At 39.1% G+C, this 17121-nt stretch overlaps 1 protein-coding gene and 1 long non-coding RNA gene across 3 annotated transcripts in view; one reads left to right on the top strand and one right to left on the bottom strand.

Moving 5' to 3' along the window:
- Nucleotides 1-17121, bottom strand: part of BACH2 (BACH transcriptional regulator 2) — a 175915-nt gene that overhangs the window by 29097 nt on the left and 129697 nt on the right. For both annotated transcript variants that reach the window (XM_026726723.2, XM_087914197.1), the window contains exon 3: nt 9092-9346. In XM_026726723.2, coding sequence (XP_026582508.1) covers nt 9092-9334 — 243 coding nt within the window. In that variant the 5' untranslated portion in view covers nt 9335-9346. The remainder of the gene's footprint in view (nt 1-9091; nt 9347-17121) is intronic.
- The window catches only part of LOC148127757 (uncharacterized), a 149461-nt gene that overhangs the window by 22017 nt on the left and 110323 nt on the right, over nt 1-17121 (top strand). The window lies entirely within an intron of this gene.

Raw genomic sequence — 17121 nt, 5'->3', positions numbered from 1 at the left:
ATACCACCTTTGTTTGATAGCAATCCCTCCCATCATGCGTGTTCCACCTATTGGTTTCCACTAAAAGACTAACTTCCTGCCACTTTTTCTTTCATCACGTAGACCAGGGATGTCAAAGTCAAGGCCACAAGCTGGGCTGGATCCGGCCCATGGGGTGCTTAGATCTGGCCTGCAGGGTCACCGTGGAAACAGTGAAGGACCGGCCCACAATGCCTCTGCCAGTGAAAATGGAGCTTGGGAGGGCTGCGTGCGGCCCTTGCGGGCTCTATTTTAGCTGGCAGAGGGCTGCAGGAGGCTGTTGGAGCCAAAAACGGAGAACTCCCCCCACAGGCACCCCGACATGAGTGACATTGAGCTGGCCACGCCAAACCCAGCCATGCTCCCTGGCCCTCCAAGGTCAAACACAACCCTGATGTGGCCCTCAATGAAATTTGAATTTGATACTTCTGATGTAGCCTGAAACATTCCCGGTTATTCTCTATTTGATATGGCCTGTAAATGTATTAATTCTTAAGCAAAAAGGATTCCTATATAAGGAAATTTGCATCCAATTCTAGTGTTTTGAAAAAGGCTTTCTCCTGCATGTAATAAAAACCTTGCAAGCTTTTAAAGGAGAAATATAGTCTTACAGATGTCACAGCAGGTAACATCACTAAGCTAACTTTGGCTGATCTTGAAAAAATTAAACAGAGTCAGACATGGATATTATTTGGAAGAAAGACTACGGCTGTAGAGTATTTTATGCTGGAGTTGGAAAATCCCTGAAAGAAGATAATGGCAAACATTGTCTATCATTTCTGTATTGTTGCCAAGAAAAAAATTAAATTGACTGATTGTATACATGAAGATACAATCACCTTTTATATGGATTTTAGGTAACAATGGCCCAGAATGTTCCTAAAGTGGTTAAGTAGTCTATGGTGTATTTACTCTATAATTAAGCATCAGTGTGGAAGACAAATATATTAGGAACAATACAATAAAATCTTGTAACAGTCAGATAACTAGTACTTTTCCTAATAGCATATTCTATGACAGTATTTCTAAACTATATTTTGCTGAATGAGTGTCCCCCAGACCAGGGATCCCCGTGGCCCATTACTGGGCCATGAGCCATTCGGAACTGGACCGCGGAAGTGACAGGTGAGCCTACTTGAGTGAGCATCTACGACCAAGTGCACTAAATTTGCGCGAGCAGCAGGGACAGTTGCCAGCTGCTGGTGCAAATGGAGCTGCGTGCATGAGTACTTGCCCATCACTCACACAAAATCATCTTTTTTCCCTCCCGACCCACTGCTCTTCAAAGCTGGAAAAGTTGGGGAACTTTGGCCAGACAACAGAGGTTCTTCTGCAAACTGATCCCAAGACCTTAGAAAGGGATTATAGATCCATCCAGTTATTTAACCAATAATTATCCTGTCACAGAATGAAAAAGAGATGTTAGCTCTTTTTTTCGACTGCTACATTAAAGTAGATAAAAAGATCACTAAAAGACTTTTGGATGACAGTTCACAGAGAAAAAGAAACTTTAATTGAAAAGGCACAGGAAGTCTCAACAGCTTTTTTTCAGCATATTTTAGTGAAAGTTGATTTTTAGCTCCCACAAACAAGACTAAATATCAACCCTGACCGAATAATATACACTGATTCTTAAGACTTGCTTTAAAAATGTCAGTCCATACATTGTTGAAATATAACATACTGTGCAATTAATTCATCCCACTGATTTATAATTAATATGTTAAAAGGGATAATAAAATTTATTGACATGCAGACTTGTTTATTGATTGCCTTCTTTAATGACTGTTCAAAATTATGGATGTTAAAAAAAAGCTTTGCAACGAATTGTTACATTTACCATTGTCTCATCCCTAGTCACATGGTCATCATTGGGCATACTGCAACGGGTACATATTTATTATTGTTCCAATGTCTCATAGGTACATGATCACTATTTGTGTGCTTCACAACCAGCTTTTGACAAGTAGTGTTAAGAAGAATGTGGAAATAAAGTCACATGTTTTGCTTAATGACCAAAGGGGAAATGAAATCATAAGCCTGTCATGGTTATGTGATTTTCTGCTTAGAGATCACAGCACTTAGTGATGGAGTTGCCAGTCTCATTTGGGATCACCTAAGCTAGGACTACATGCAGATACAATCCAAGTGCACAACGATGCATGGAACAAAGGCACCGTATGCGACTTGATAGGAATATATTCAATTGGGCATGGTATTGAATGTAGGAATGTAAGTTTTTCTCTGTCTCTCATAATGTTAAAAACCAGGGTCAATCATTAAACTAAACTTGGAATGGTTCAGGTTTGATTAAACAATAGGTAAATTATGGAACTCAGTGTAATTAGATGCAATGAATAGCAATTTATACTTTTTCAAAAGGCAATTGGAAAAAATTAGTCTATGAAAAGCTATTTGTTTTTACTGATTTTTAAAAATCTTTGGGGTCAAAAGCAACATATTTTAAGTGCTAGGTAACAATGACTTCTAGCTCTCCTGTCCATGTTTGTAAATTCCAAAATGGATCTGGTTGATCACTATGGAACAGACATGCTATAGTACATACATTGCTGATCTGACCCAACAGAGATTCATGTTTATAATTCTATTTATGCAGCAGGTTTATATAAAGATATTGATGTTTTATTTTCATTTTCCCTAAAGATACTCAGCACAAAAGTTTATTATTATTTTTACCTCAAATGCATTCTGATTCAATTAGCATTTTTGAAGAATTTATTTATTAATGTCCCAAGGTGAGGATGTATCACTGTCTGCTCAGCCTCACAACATATATCTCTAAATAGGATGTTTTGTCCCAATTTTTCTTACTTTACATGTCATTTTTCTTCTTGTTTCTTCCTAAAGTTTAAAATAATTTCCAACTCATTCAACTTTCCTACAGAGTCCATGATTATCCAGGTCTCTCATTCATCTGTGTCATGGACTGCTGGGTAATTGAGCTGCTTGATACCTTTCTCAAATTGCAGCAACTGTAACTGGATGTAATGTGGTAGGCAGGTCTGACTAAGGGAGATTCAAGGGGAATTATCACCATCTTTAGGCACTATAAAGATATGACCTTGTTTGCATTTGGGGGAGAAGGAATAGAACAGATAACTTGTTCTACTGGAATGCTGCTTTGATTGACAAAGGCACTTCAAGCTACAATGATGGAAAATCAAGGTAGTTAATTTCATGAAAAGCCTTCGTGGATTAAATTTTCAACTGCAGATAGTTTGGAAATGCAAAAACGTAGTGGTTAGTGCTTATTGTAAATAACACTACAATTTTTATTTCTCATTATCTCGACTCTTTGTGTCTGTTGACACACTCTAAAGCTGCATTAGCAGATGTTTACTAAACCTCCTAAAACTTTTTTTCTCATTTACTATAGTCAAGCCAGGTGTCATTCATCCTGTATTAATGTGATTGAGTTTCCTTCATAAAAGCATTTCTAGCTGATAGGATTTATCTTATTTAATTTGGGCATTTCTCCATATTGTCAAGTTTATTTTGAATCTGGCTTTTATTAGGCATGGGAACTTTCACCGCACACTGTTTGCACGCCTTAATCTCTTACAATATACTCAGAAAGTGATTTGTTATCATCTTCACTTTTGTAGAACTGAAAGCACCAGAGCAAAGAATACCAAAAGCCAATTAAGGTTTTCTCTATCTGCCTAGCAGGGAGAGCACAAAGGATGCTATTTAATCAGTTTTCCTGCTCCAAATGACTGCAGATCCTACAGTAATAAAAATTCTCTCAACCTCCAGCTCAATACAAAAAGAAAGCAAATTTTATTTTATAGTGCTTTATCTATAGCATGTGTTTGGCACACATTTAATGCATTTATCAGGGGATTTGCAAAACAAAACAAAACAAAAACCCCTGATTGAACACCAGGAGGGGAAACAAAACTGCTGGTATGCAATTATTTCACCATTACAGCTTGCAAGAAATTTTAAATTCAGGAGAAGGAATTATAGTGACATGCCAGCAGTTCTGCAACCAGATGCTTCTCCCAATACATATAATCCTGATTACGTATTGTGCAATGATTGAAGCAGGCTAGGGAATAGATATATCGTAAACAATGCTTATAGACTGGCACTAGGAGCAGTGAAGTCCTGCATCAAGAGAGGGAGAAGTAATAGCAGTTTTCTTGAGTCTAGGAGCAAAATGGACTTTAGCAAACTTTATGTTTACAGAAAATAGCATCTTGGTTTTGATTTGAAATAAACTACAGCAGAGCCCCACCACCCCAAAAAAACTTCAGCTCCCAAACTCAGCTGATAGTTTGCTATTATATACAGCAAGTTGAGAGTTGGTATAAAGCAGAGATGAATAATCTCATCTAGAAGGGAATGCTTACAGCTTTTCTATAGCCCACTTCTGACATGTTTAGACTACTACCCTTATTGTTCTTGAAGAGCCACAAAACATAGCTCTTCGAGAGGGCATCTGGAGACAGACGATCATAATATCCTGAATAGGTTGGTTGTAATTAGCTGTTACTTAATTGTTAGGAAGTTGTATACTACTCAGTCAGTTGACTGGAGCAGCATATACATACATACATACATACATACATACATACATACATACATACATAGGTAATCCTCGACTTAAGAGCACAACTGAACCTAACATTTCTGATGCTAAGTGGGTTTTGCCTCATTTTACCACCTGTCTTGCTACAGTTGTTAAAGTGAATCCCTGCAGTTGTTAAGTTAGTAACACAGTTTTTAAGTGAATCTGGTTTCCCCATTGACTATACTTGTCAGAAGAACACCAAATGTGATCACATGGCCCTGGGACAATGCAACCATCATAAATAGGATTCAATTGCCAAGCAACTGAATTCTGATGATATGACCATGGGGAGACTGCAACAGCTGCGATTGTGAAAAACGGTCGTAAGTCACTTTTTCAGTGTTGCTGAACTTCAAAACAGCTGCTAAATGAACTGTTATTAAGTCGAGGATTACCTGTAAATGCACATGAAAAAGTCCCTAAAACTTCAGGAGTATCCCTTCAATTCCTCTACATAAGCTTTTTTATAAAAAATGCTGGACAATGATGAAAACCAAGCCAAAACCCTGATCCATCTGTCACTTAGTCTATAGATTATTAGTTAGTTCTTAATAGCAGCACTGACACTTAACAGCAGTTTTAATTCATCAACAAGGTCAAGCTTTATTATGTGATCCCCTATTTGACTTGCTTAATGTCCTACACCTACCTTAAATGCAGTCTGGACCTTCTCCCCCAACACCCCCCCCCCCAACCTTACCATCTATGTCTCTAATCTGCATTCTTTTGCAATAACAGTCAACATGGGAGATAAGTATAAAATAGTGTTTTGTCTTGACACACAGGCAAATTGGGAGTGAAAGAGATTGTCAAGCAGCTGGTCTTTTGGGTTGCCATGTTACAGGCAGGGGTGTGAGATGGGTGTAACTTTTGAAACAGACATGAGGAAGTGTTCCCCAACATGTGGTAGACTACAATATAAAGCATGAAGAGGAGTCGTGGTAGCACAGTGGTTAGAATGCAGAATTGCAGGCTAATCCTGCCAACTGCCAGGAGTTCGATTCTGACTGGCTCAAGGTTGATTCATCCTTCCAATGGGTGGTTGGTACAATGAGAACCCAGGTTGTTGGGAGCAATACGCTGACTCTGTAAACCGCTTAGAGAGGGCTGCAAAGCACTATGAAGCAGTATAAAAGTCTAAGTGCTATTGCTATTTTATATAAGCAAATTGCAAAATCTTGGGATGACTTATGTCATTTTGTTCTTAGGCAGTGATGTTTTCTTTCCCAAATTCTCATAGAGCAACTGCTTCAAAATTCCCTTCTAGAACTGTGCTTGGTAGCCATAGCCCTCTGGTTAATTAGCAGGTCGTTTCTTCTTCACCTTCTGAAGAAGAGAAGGCCTGCCTTCTTTCAGCCTGAGAGCACTTCATTTCTGCTCCTTTGCTAATGAACCACTTTTATGTGGACAGTGGTTTATTAGCTTGTACCTGAATGACCCAAGACTATTACTTGCAATGGAGCTAATTCCTGTTGTCTGACTCTGTCAAGAGCAGGGGAAAATGAACCCAGTGTTATCTCCTTCCATTCAGCTTTCAACTCACTATGACTAATGCAGCTTTGCTTTAATTGGCAAAGGGAAGGCAATCCAATGACTCAGACACCACTATAAACAGTACTGACTATTTCTAAAATAAAAGTACCATGGCACCACAAATGACTCAATCATTTCCTAAGAATTATTACTTATAGTGATGAAGTCATGTTAATTAGATAATGGCTGGCTGCCAACTAATATTGGCATGACCTACTATATCCTTGGCTCACAGCCATGCATGTCTTTCTATCACATTTTTCCCCCTCTCTGGTAATCTAGATGGGAAATGGGAAATATTCCCAATTGCTACTTTAATTCTTATCATGAATGAAAAGATTAATTAGAATGTCTTGTCAAAAGGAATGGGTTCCACACGTAAATAAAGAAAAATGAAAAGGAACAGAGATCAAACCAAGGCTATAATTTTAATCTCTTTCTTAGAAAATGACTGATTGGAATTTAATAGGGCCCAATTTCAGCACGTATTTAGAAAAGGATGCCTCCTTTTCAGTGTGCACAAGGGTATTGTAAAATCATGAATCCACTTTTTTAAGGAGAAAGAAATAGACCAAGGTACATACCATGTATTTTTAATATACAAGATTAGGGTTTTATAAGAGACTTAGATTGCAATCTTATCTACCATGTAACTCCCATAGAATTAAACAGGGCTCAATAGAATAATTGCATTTTATATGCCTAATTGGGTTTGCATCCAACTCGCAAGACTAGCATAAAATATTAATTTATTGCACATCCTTAAGGTTTAATGCATTTAATATTTCTTATCCCTTTTGTATTACAATAATCTTATGACCTTCAGTTTTATTCTGCAGCTAAGACAATAAATCTTGTCAAGAAATGGCAAGGAGTTAACTCTGACTGAGATCACCTTTATCAATTTGAAGGAGACACAACTTTGCTAGTAGTGATACTTCTGATGAGCACTTTGTGATTTGTTTAAGGTGACAATTCATATCTGAACTGGGATACGAAAAGGTACAAATCTCGCTAATCCAGTTTCACTGACTAAGATTGAAAGGAGCTCTGATCAAAATATTCTGAAGTCACCCCAAAATTAAAAGAGCTTCCTACCCATAATCGTCATAAAAGGCCAAGTAACAGAGGAATTATTAGCTGAATAACAAAAAGGAATAAGCAAGGTCATTTTATTAAAAAAAAACCTAAAAAGACCAACAAAATCTATACATGCTCCAGACCAAATTCACTGGAAGCCTTGCTGAATGCCTTCTCCTCTTTTCTAGGTCTTCTAGAGAGAAATGCCTACTGATAGCAAATACAGAATGTTTATAACCTTCTTATTCCAAGTCATATTGCCAAAATCCAGAATATATCATTATGGAAACTGGAGTGAGAATCTTTCACCCGGGTTTTTTTTTTGTTGGTATGAGATAACATGTTGAACTTTGGTTCTAGCATTAGAGAGGATCTTCTTGACCTTGGGCAACAGATTGGACAAGAAGTGATGGTCTTCATGACCCCATCTTATCTTCCTGCAATAGTAACATAATAGCTATTGCAAGTAGATAACTAAGCCAGAGGCAGGATGCACAACTAGAAAAACTACAAAAAACTATGGCAAATGCATGAATGAGGGTAGAAAGGAATTATGGTAGGAGAATCTTCAGGTGGTTTTGGTGGGAAGAAATCCTGCGGTTATTTTCAGACCTTTGTTATCAATTGACTATGCCGACACAAAATGTGTAATATATTTTTCCACATATAGTAAATTCTTGGATAAAAATGAACAAATGCACAATAGTAAATTTACCTAATTTACATATATGGTGGCACCCTATTAAGATTGCAATTTTAAAAATCAGATGCAATGTATTTCATTGTCATAAAAATATTTTTATTTAATTGGGGAGTTTGATAACATGCTGACCTTTAGTGTGCCTGGTCTATTCAATTATCGAATCTGTCAACACATTAAGCCTATTGGGACCAATATAAAAGATATATTATGTACTTTTCAAGCAAAGAAGCTTAAGCAAGCATTCTTTCAAACATTTTCAAGTATTATGCAATTACATATGGGCAAGCAAAAGTGTCCCAGTGACCCTCTCTTAACCTGACAAATCTGGGCTTGCAAACTCTTTTCCTTGACAGAGCACTGAACTTGGAAAAAGATTTGCTGAGTGCACTGTTCTCTTTGATGTTTTTTATTAAATGTATCCCCCCCCTCCCCCCCAATTCCTCTTGTCCAACCTGCGAGGTTATTTTTCAAGGTAGGATTTACAAATCACTGGGCAAATTACACCTGCACAATCGTCAATTTCAACCCCAAATCTTAGCAAGCCACCTTCTTTCCTTTAGCAATGCACCCAGGCACAAAAACATCCCAAAGGATCCCAGCACTTTGGTAGGGTAAAAAATGGAGGATCTTTTGTTGTGTTTAAGTCTCACGGAGGTCTTTCAAAGGAAATCTGAACTAGTGAAGCAGAATTAATCATCCTGCTTCTGGTTTAGCTTTGAGATGCTTTCTTCCCTAAAGTGCACAGCAATTTGGCTTAGGGTGGTCATGTTTTTACATATTCTTTTTAAAGCACTGGACGAAGGATTCACTCCGTCCATTGTGCTGCTTGGACCTCTTCCTGCTTTCCCTCTTCCTTCCTTCTCGTTTGATGTTTCCTTGCTCCTGGCAGGCTGTTTCCTTTGCTTTTGCTCTCTAACCCTGCAGACCCGAGGGTGCTTGTTTCAGCATAGCGTCCCACTCTCCTTCTCAGGATTAACACACCCTCCAGCAGAGTCTGATTTGAGCAACATGCAGAGAGCTTTGGGGATTATATTTCAAAACCGTCAGGTTTCTCTGATTCCTAAGCAGTTGGGCACAAAAGAGAGGAGCTTGTTTTCTCTCCTAGCTACCCAGTTTGAAAGGTTCTTTTAAAGTGACTGACAAACAATGGCATACTATACCTCTTCTGGCAGACTGACCACCAGGTCATTTTCTGTTTGCCCGACTAACGCCTGCAAGAAGTATTCGCTGCATGCAGCCAGCACAGCCCGATGGGCTCGGAATTCTTTGCCCTCCACAATCAAAGTCACGTCACAGAGAATATCCTGCTTCCGTTGGTCATTGAGGCATAGGAGGATATTGGTACAATGGACTGTTGACTCATACACATACATGGGGGATTCAGGCTTCTCATCCACAGACATTCCGTTCACACCCTAAAATAGAAGCAACAAACAATAAGAGAGAGATAGAAGGCCAAAGTGAGTTATTACAGTGCTTGCAATTTTTAAAAACAAAAACAAAAAGGAAGATTACATCATGATTTCTGCACACTGCATAGTTGAGCCAGCTCTCTGCAGAACTGCTGATCAGCATTTTAATTCTTAGCTACAACAAAGAATTCAAGAAATCTCTCTCTCTCTCTGGAAAGACAATTGCATTATAGGGTTTTTACTCAGTTGGCTTTTTCTTCTCCACAATGCTGAATGAGAGGGCTGGATTTTAAGAAATATTGAAAGCTATTATTAAACACTGTTTCAATAGTATAAGCTGCCTGGAGAAAAGGGGGATAGGATAAAATATCTGAGACAATCTTTGTAAAACAACAGTATTCAACCTATCGTTTTCTAGTGTTTTAGAATTACTGGCGCTTAGTGGCATTACAGGAAACGGTGGTTGAAATTCTCAACATTACAGTAGGTCTCCAGTTTTAAGGACAACTTGGTTGGGGATTTTTACATTCAAAACACATATTAGACCCCTTAAAAATGACACATGAGCAGCTCACATCTTATTATACTGGTTCAGATAGCAAAAGCCAACAGAATTATGATATAACTATGCTTAAAACCCTAAAATAGAGCTTGCGAAGTTTATCTCAGTTATCTTATATAGAATCTGAAAAGTAGAGCTGCAATTACTCAGTGCGGCTAATGGAGGAGGCCTGAGGGTTAATGGTTTGCCCAACTACATCTTGAGAGTTTGTAGGAGATGAAACTTGAATTAGGAACTTCCTGGCCCAGAACAAATGCATCTAGGCACTGCACTAAAACACATACTTACAGAAATAAGCATCTTTGGAATTCTATGATATTTAGGCTGAAGTAGACCTGAAATGTACTTCTAAATGCAGAAATTTAATAGAAATAAATATAGGTAGTCCTTGACTTCTAACCACAATTGAGCCCAGAATTTATGTTTCTAGGTGAGAAATCTGTTAAGTAAGTTTTGCCCCATTTTATGATTTTTCTTGCCACATTTGTTAAGTAATCACTGCAGTTGTTAAATTAATAACATAATTCTTAAGTGAACTTGGCTTCCCCATTGACTTTGCTTGTTGGCAGGTCACAAAAGGGAATTACATTGCCCTAGGACAGAAATATGAACCAGCCGTCAAGCATTCAAATGTAAACCACGTGACCATGGGGATGCTGCTATGGTCATAACTGTGAAAAAATGGTCATAGGTCACTTTTTTCTGTGCCGTTGTAACTTCAAACAGTCACTAAAATGAACTGTTGTAAGTCAAAGACTTATCTGTACTTCAAAAGAAATAAATACCAGTCACTTGATATAAACTTATAAGCAAGTCTGTGATACTGACAAGAGAACAAAATACATTCGTACATGAAATCTCAGTTTGCTGTGGACACCTGTGAAGCACAATTGTGTTCTTGATTGTATTACTGTACTTCATCTACATAAAATAATATAAGAAGGCTAGATGATTTTCCCCTCAAAAAAATTAGGCAGATAAATGAAACAGATCATTAATTATTTGGAAAGGTCTTTATGAAACTGAAACAAGCTAGGTCAAAGATATTAACCTAATTGAAACTTATATAAATTGACATAGTCTGGAAAAAACAGGCTTATATGTTTTACAGTCATAGCTCTACTGGCTTATTTTACAATAGTATTAAAATAGATTCTATTTTTTAAAATGGAGCAAGACTATTTAAAGACTATTTAAAACTATTGCATCATCCTTGTGACTGTTTTCTTTTCTGCACCCTGGCAAAATGACTGAAAATGATTGATACAGGGAAGCTTCCCTATTTGCAAGATGACTACCATAAAAGGCATAATCAGTTACAAATACTGCCTTAACAAAATGCAACTAATACTTCTTCTAATTGTCTTTCTTCCTTCAAAAAAACTTCCAAACTCCCTGTTTAGGTTTGTCTTTTTCCTGGGAAATTGGAAAGCATCAGGCTGCAGCTATTCATCATTTTTATTTCCAAAGAAATTACGAAGGGCCAAGCCCATTCATGGAACTAAAAGTAATGCTGTAAGGCTAGCAACATGGGAGGAGGAGGAGGAGGAGGAGGCTTTGATAAAGAAGTGCAAGGAATGCTTTTCAAATTTGCAGATAATAAACTGGGTGGAGTAGCAAACAGAAAACAGAAAATAACATTCAAAACTACCTTATTAGATTAGAAAAATACACTGAAAGTATCTGAATGAAATTTAGGTAAGTCAGACAGACACTTGTGAAATGAAAGACAAATGTGTGAAACAAGATTTTGGCTTGGTAGTAAGCAAAGTCTTCTACTTGTAGCCATAGCACTTAGACTTATATGCCGCTTTTCAGTGCTTTTACAGGCTTCTCTAAGCAATTTACAGAGTCAGCATATTGTCCCCAACAATCTGAGTCCTCATTTTACCAACCTCAGAAGGATGGAAGGCTGAGTCAACCTTGAGCCTGGTGAGATCCGAATTGCCAAACTGCAGTCAGCCGGCAGTCAGCAGAAATACTATTCTAACCACTATGTCACCTTGGTAGTTGATTGCAAATTCAGTATGAAACAATCAAGTGATAATTTTAGATCTCAACCAACAGAGGTGTAATTTTCCACTTTATTCTAGTTTGGTCAAACTCCATGCTGAAAATTGCATTTAGCAATTGGTATGGTTTCAGAGAAAGTAATAGGAGATTTAGGGTCTAGAACCTGTGTCCTATGAAGATGGAGTAGGGTTTTAGCCTTGAGAAAATAGTTACTGATGGTGGATATGACAGCATTCTGCAAACTTTTGAAATGAGCTCACTCTTTTTAAATTCTCTTTGTTCTTAAGATAGGAAGATAGAAGAATGTATTTTAGAAGATAGGATAAAGAAGAATAGATAACAGTATGTTATCTTCCAAAAATAAGAGGAGAATGAGAATGAACCTGTTTAAAAGAAAGTATATTTAGATATACTCAAGAGGAGAATAGGCTGCCATTTCTACACTGGTCAAATAGTTGAATTAAGTGGCAAAATGACTTCTTCCAGCCCACTGACTTTATAACACCAACAGGAAGACAACTAAAATGCATCTTTGCATTTATTCATGCTTTTCAAGCCATGTAAAATTAGCTATATAACTAAAATGTGTAACTGAAAAAAAGGAAATAAAAGTTATTACACATTGGCAGGACAAAGACCCAAAAGAAACCCCCAAAAGAAAGCATTAATAAGATGTGACATCCTTCTATAACTAACAGACTGGAACTGATTTAATGAAAACTTTTTTCTTCTTTGAAAGTAAGTAGTACTAAACTATAATTAGGGAGCCTTGGTGGTGCAGTGGTTAGAGTGCAGTACTGCAAGCTACTCCTACTGCAAATCTGACAGATCAAATCCCACCAGGCTCAAGGTTGACTCAGCCTTCCATCCTTCCGAGGTGGGTAAAATGAGGACCCAGATTGTTGGGGGCAATATGCTAACTCTGTAAACTGCTTTGAGAGGGCTGGAAAGCACTATAAAGCGGTATATAAGTTTAAGTGCTATTGCTATAAGGGTTGAAATCAAGGACTCAGAATATGTAGTCACAGCAGCAAAGATTTCTATTCCTCAAGTCATTTTCTAATACCATATCCAATTTCACCTCTTGTTAAGTAGTGTTATTGTGGCTGTTTCCAAAATATCCAGAGAATTCAAACTGGGAACAGTTCAGAGTAACAATGAAGGCTTCCAGAAGGTAGCACATTGAACAAAAGACACCTCCACATTTCTGGCTGTCACCAAGACTGAAATGCTGATATCAGGCAACATCATAGTGAGGTTGCCCTAAGAACTTTTAAATTCAATCAGAAAAGAGAAATCTACTATTCTCTGTGTTAATGACAGTGGGTTCCGGGTAGATGAGGGGAAACAGCAACCACATATAAATGTTTGATTAGCAATGTAAGCCAAAATCCATGGATAAAAGGGATTGTGGGAAATTAAAGCGCAGCTTCCTTCCCATGGGAAGGCATAAGTAAAGGAATATGCTGAAACATTGACAAGCTGGTTGAGAAGGTCAAGTGCGAATATTGACTGAACCAGAGCACCTATCACAATTTATTAGCTAGCAGGCCCTTTGGTTTGAAGTTCCAGCAGATATCAGCATCAGAATGACTTTGGCTATATCAAAAAAGCTCTTCAGGGATGGATCTGGTTAGCACTTAGATGGAGGAACCCAGGAAATCTAGATTGTCACAAAATAACACAGAAAGCAGCTGTGGCAAATTACTTATGTACCTTCCACAAAACTGGCCAGTCATGTCCAGGTAATTGGCAGGAGTATTTGAGAGACTCACTTACTTCACTTACACATCTGGCACAGGACAGTCAACATATTATGGCATATAACTGGAGCGAATGAATGAAGGGATCTTTATGGCAGTTGTAGAAAGACTTTTCATACAAAATAGTTGGAGGCTGAAGAACATGTTAGAGAAATGTCATACATGGTATCTTGAATTAAGCAAATAGTACCCTATTTGAAATATTTCTGTCAGTTACACATGCTTATATAGGCTATTTTTAAAGGAAATTGTATTTTGAAATAATACTCCTAACACGTGAGTTCTCTGCACACAAACTGCTTTATTTTTCTTAACTCCTCCCTTCCAGTTCCTTTATACTGTGTCACCTCAAAATATGTCCCTCACTACTCTCTGTCTAACATTGGTTCCTCTTCACAGTTAAACATCAACAGGTTCCATTTACCCTACACCACATCTCCCTTTTCTAGAGAACAAAGGGTAGACTACCTTTGTCTCACCAGACCTTAGAGGATTATTCTGCCTCTTTTGTTGAAGGTCGGTTCCTATCTAAATCCTGTTGGGAAGAAAATGTTATCATATAACTATTTACTAATCCAATACACCTAACGGTGTTTAAACTATTCTGCATCTTAGATTTCTTACTGAACTACAGATCAACATTAACTCTTTTTCACTTTCTCAGTTCACAGATTCAGTCTCTCTGGTTTAACTATAGCTCTCCCAGACCTTGTCCTTGGGGTAGCTGTCACACTAGGAAAGTTTTTAAGTATTTTCCCAGGTGATGTAGAAACTTGTTCACTGTTTGCCTCTGGCAACTCCTGCTGCTCCACCACTCCTTGTTCACTTGCATGTGTGTGTAAGGGTATCAAGTGCTGACGATTGTGTCTCACCACACCTTTAGGTACATCCACCAGATATGACCTTGGACTCATGTGATTCTGCAGCACAGTCCCAGATTCTTTTGTATCAGTGACCCATACATGCTCTCCTGGTACCAAATCACTAAGAGGTTTTGCACGATGTCTCCTGTTGTAGTATTCAGTATTCAATTTCCTCTTCTCTCTCTCTTTACGAGGAAAATGGTCAACATCTGGCAATGCTGGGTCTAGCTGAGAGGGAAGAGTCGGCACAGTGGTATGAAAACGTCACCCCATAAGCAGCTGAGCCAGACTGAACCCACTCTGGAGAGGGGTAGCTCTGTAGGCAAGCAGGGCCAGATAAGGGTCGCTAGCCTTTTTCAAGAGACTTTTCACTGTCTGAACTGCATGTTCAGCTTCTCTGTTACTTTGTGGAAACTTTGGACTGCTGGTAACATGTTTGAACCCATATGTGGATGCAAAATGAGAGAAATCTTGGCCAGAAAACTGTGGTCCATTGTCTGACATCAACTCCTCTGGAATCCCATGCCGGGCAAAGATTGACTTCAGGTGGACAATGACATCAGTTGACTTAGTGTTCGATAGCAGTGCAATCTTGATATATCTGGAGAAATAGTCTATCACAACTAAGTATGATTTCCTTCCAAGTACAAACATGTCAGTCCCTAACTTTTGCCATGGTCTTTCAGGGCACTCAGATGTCATGAGTGGCTCTTTAGGATTCTGACGCTCTTGAATACATGTCCTGCATTTGAGCAACATTTCACTGACCTGCTGACTGAGTCCTGGCCACCACACAGACTGATGAGCACGTTCTTTGCATTTCACCACCCCTTGGTGTCCTTCAAGCAGCCTCTCCAACACCTCATTCCTCAGAGTGGATGGGATCACAAGCCTAGTGTCTTTCAGTAATAATTCATCTTGTACAGTGAGTGTAGCTCGTTCTGGCCAGTATCCTCTCAGTGCAGGTTCCTGTTTTGCATGCATTGGCCATCCATCTGCACACAATTTCATGACTCGAGAGCAAATACTATCAGCTTGCAACTGCTCTTTTATGATTTCCATATATGTGTGGCTACCAGGCAAGGTGTCTACTACACAGTCCACATATTTGTTAGTGCTTTCCATTAGCTCCAGTTCTGCTTTGGACATGTGAGAGTCCACAGGTGAACGTGGCAATCTGTCTGCTGTCCAAAGTGACTTTCCAGGCACATGCACAATGTAGTAAGAATAACGCATGAGCCTCATCCTGAATCGCTGAATTCTCAAGGGTAGAAGAGCTAGTGCTTGGTCTCGAAACAAACTGACAAGTGATTTGTGGTCAGTCTCCAAGCAGAAATGCTTTCCTAGGAGGAAATCCTGAAATCTTTCACATGCCCAGGTTAGAGCCAGGCCTTCTTTTTCCACCTGTGCATAGCGTTTTTCAGTTGGAGTGAGTGAACGCGACACGTAAGCCACAGGCTTCCATTTATCTCCCCACTCTTGAAGAAGAACGGCCCCAAGCCATATGACGATGCATCCGCTGACACTTTCGTCACTTTGTTTGGATCATACATGGCCAGCACCAGAGGGGAAGACAAAGCATCTTTCAATGTCTTAAATGCCCTGACCTGTTCCACATCCCAAACCCAACAGTTTTTCTTAGAAAGGAGATCACGAAGTGGCTTGTCTTTTTCTGCCAACTGAGGGATGAACTTCCCCAGCTGGTTTACCATGCCAAGAAAACTCCTCAGTTCATTCACACTAGAGGGCTCCTTAATAGCTCTGATAGCCTCTGTTTTCCTTGGGTCAGGTCATATCCCTGCATCAGAGATGATGTGACCCAAAAAAACCACCTCACTCCTGGAGAGTTCACACTTATCCATGTTCAGAGTGATTCCCGCCTTTTCCAGGTTTTTTTAGCACTGCATAGTCGATTGTCATGTTCTTCTTGGTCCCGTCCCCACACCAGTAGATCATCAATATGGCAAACTATACCTTCCAGCCCCTGTGTAACTTCCACCACCATACATTGGAAATGTTCGGGTGCTGAGGCAATGCCAAATGGAAGATGGTTAAAGTGGAACCGCCTGAAGGGTGTAATGAATGTGGTATACTTTGCTGAATCCTCGGTGAGGGGTATCTGCCAAAACCCCATGTTGGCGTCTAATTTACTGAACATTTTAGCACCAGCCAGCATTCCAAGACTCTGTTCTACTGATGGTAAAATGAATTTTTCACGACACACATACTTGTTCAAGCCAGTCAGGTCCACACACAAACGCACCTTTTTGCTGTCCTTCTTGGACACCACTACCATGCCTGCGCACCAGTCTGTAGGCTCTTCCACATGAGTGATTACTCCCAAGTTTTCCATGCGTTGAAGCTCATCTTTGACTTTCCCCATCAATGGTAGGGGAATCCTCCTTGGGGTTTTCAAAGAGAAAGGCACAGCATCAGGTTTGAGCTTAATACAATAAGGTTGTCGAACCTCCCCTAGGCCAGTGCATAATTTAGGGTAGCTTGACTTCAGGTTTTCAATGTTAATAGTGTCCACACAAACCAACAGACCAAGAGCTACAATAGCTGGCAGTCCCAGCA

Source organism: Pseudonaja textilis, chromosome 1 (genome assembly GCF_049901715.1).
Source record: "Pseudonaja textilis isolate UNSWEBS1 chromosome 1, rPseTex1.2, whole genome shotgun sequence".
In the NCBI taxonomy this organism is placed as follows: Eukaryota; Metazoa; Chordata; class Lepidosauria; order Squamata; family Elapidae; genus Pseudonaja; species Pseudonaja textilis.
The sequence above is the reverse complement of the archived record's forward strand: the minus strand, read 5'-3'. Positions and strand labels throughout refer to the sequence as shown.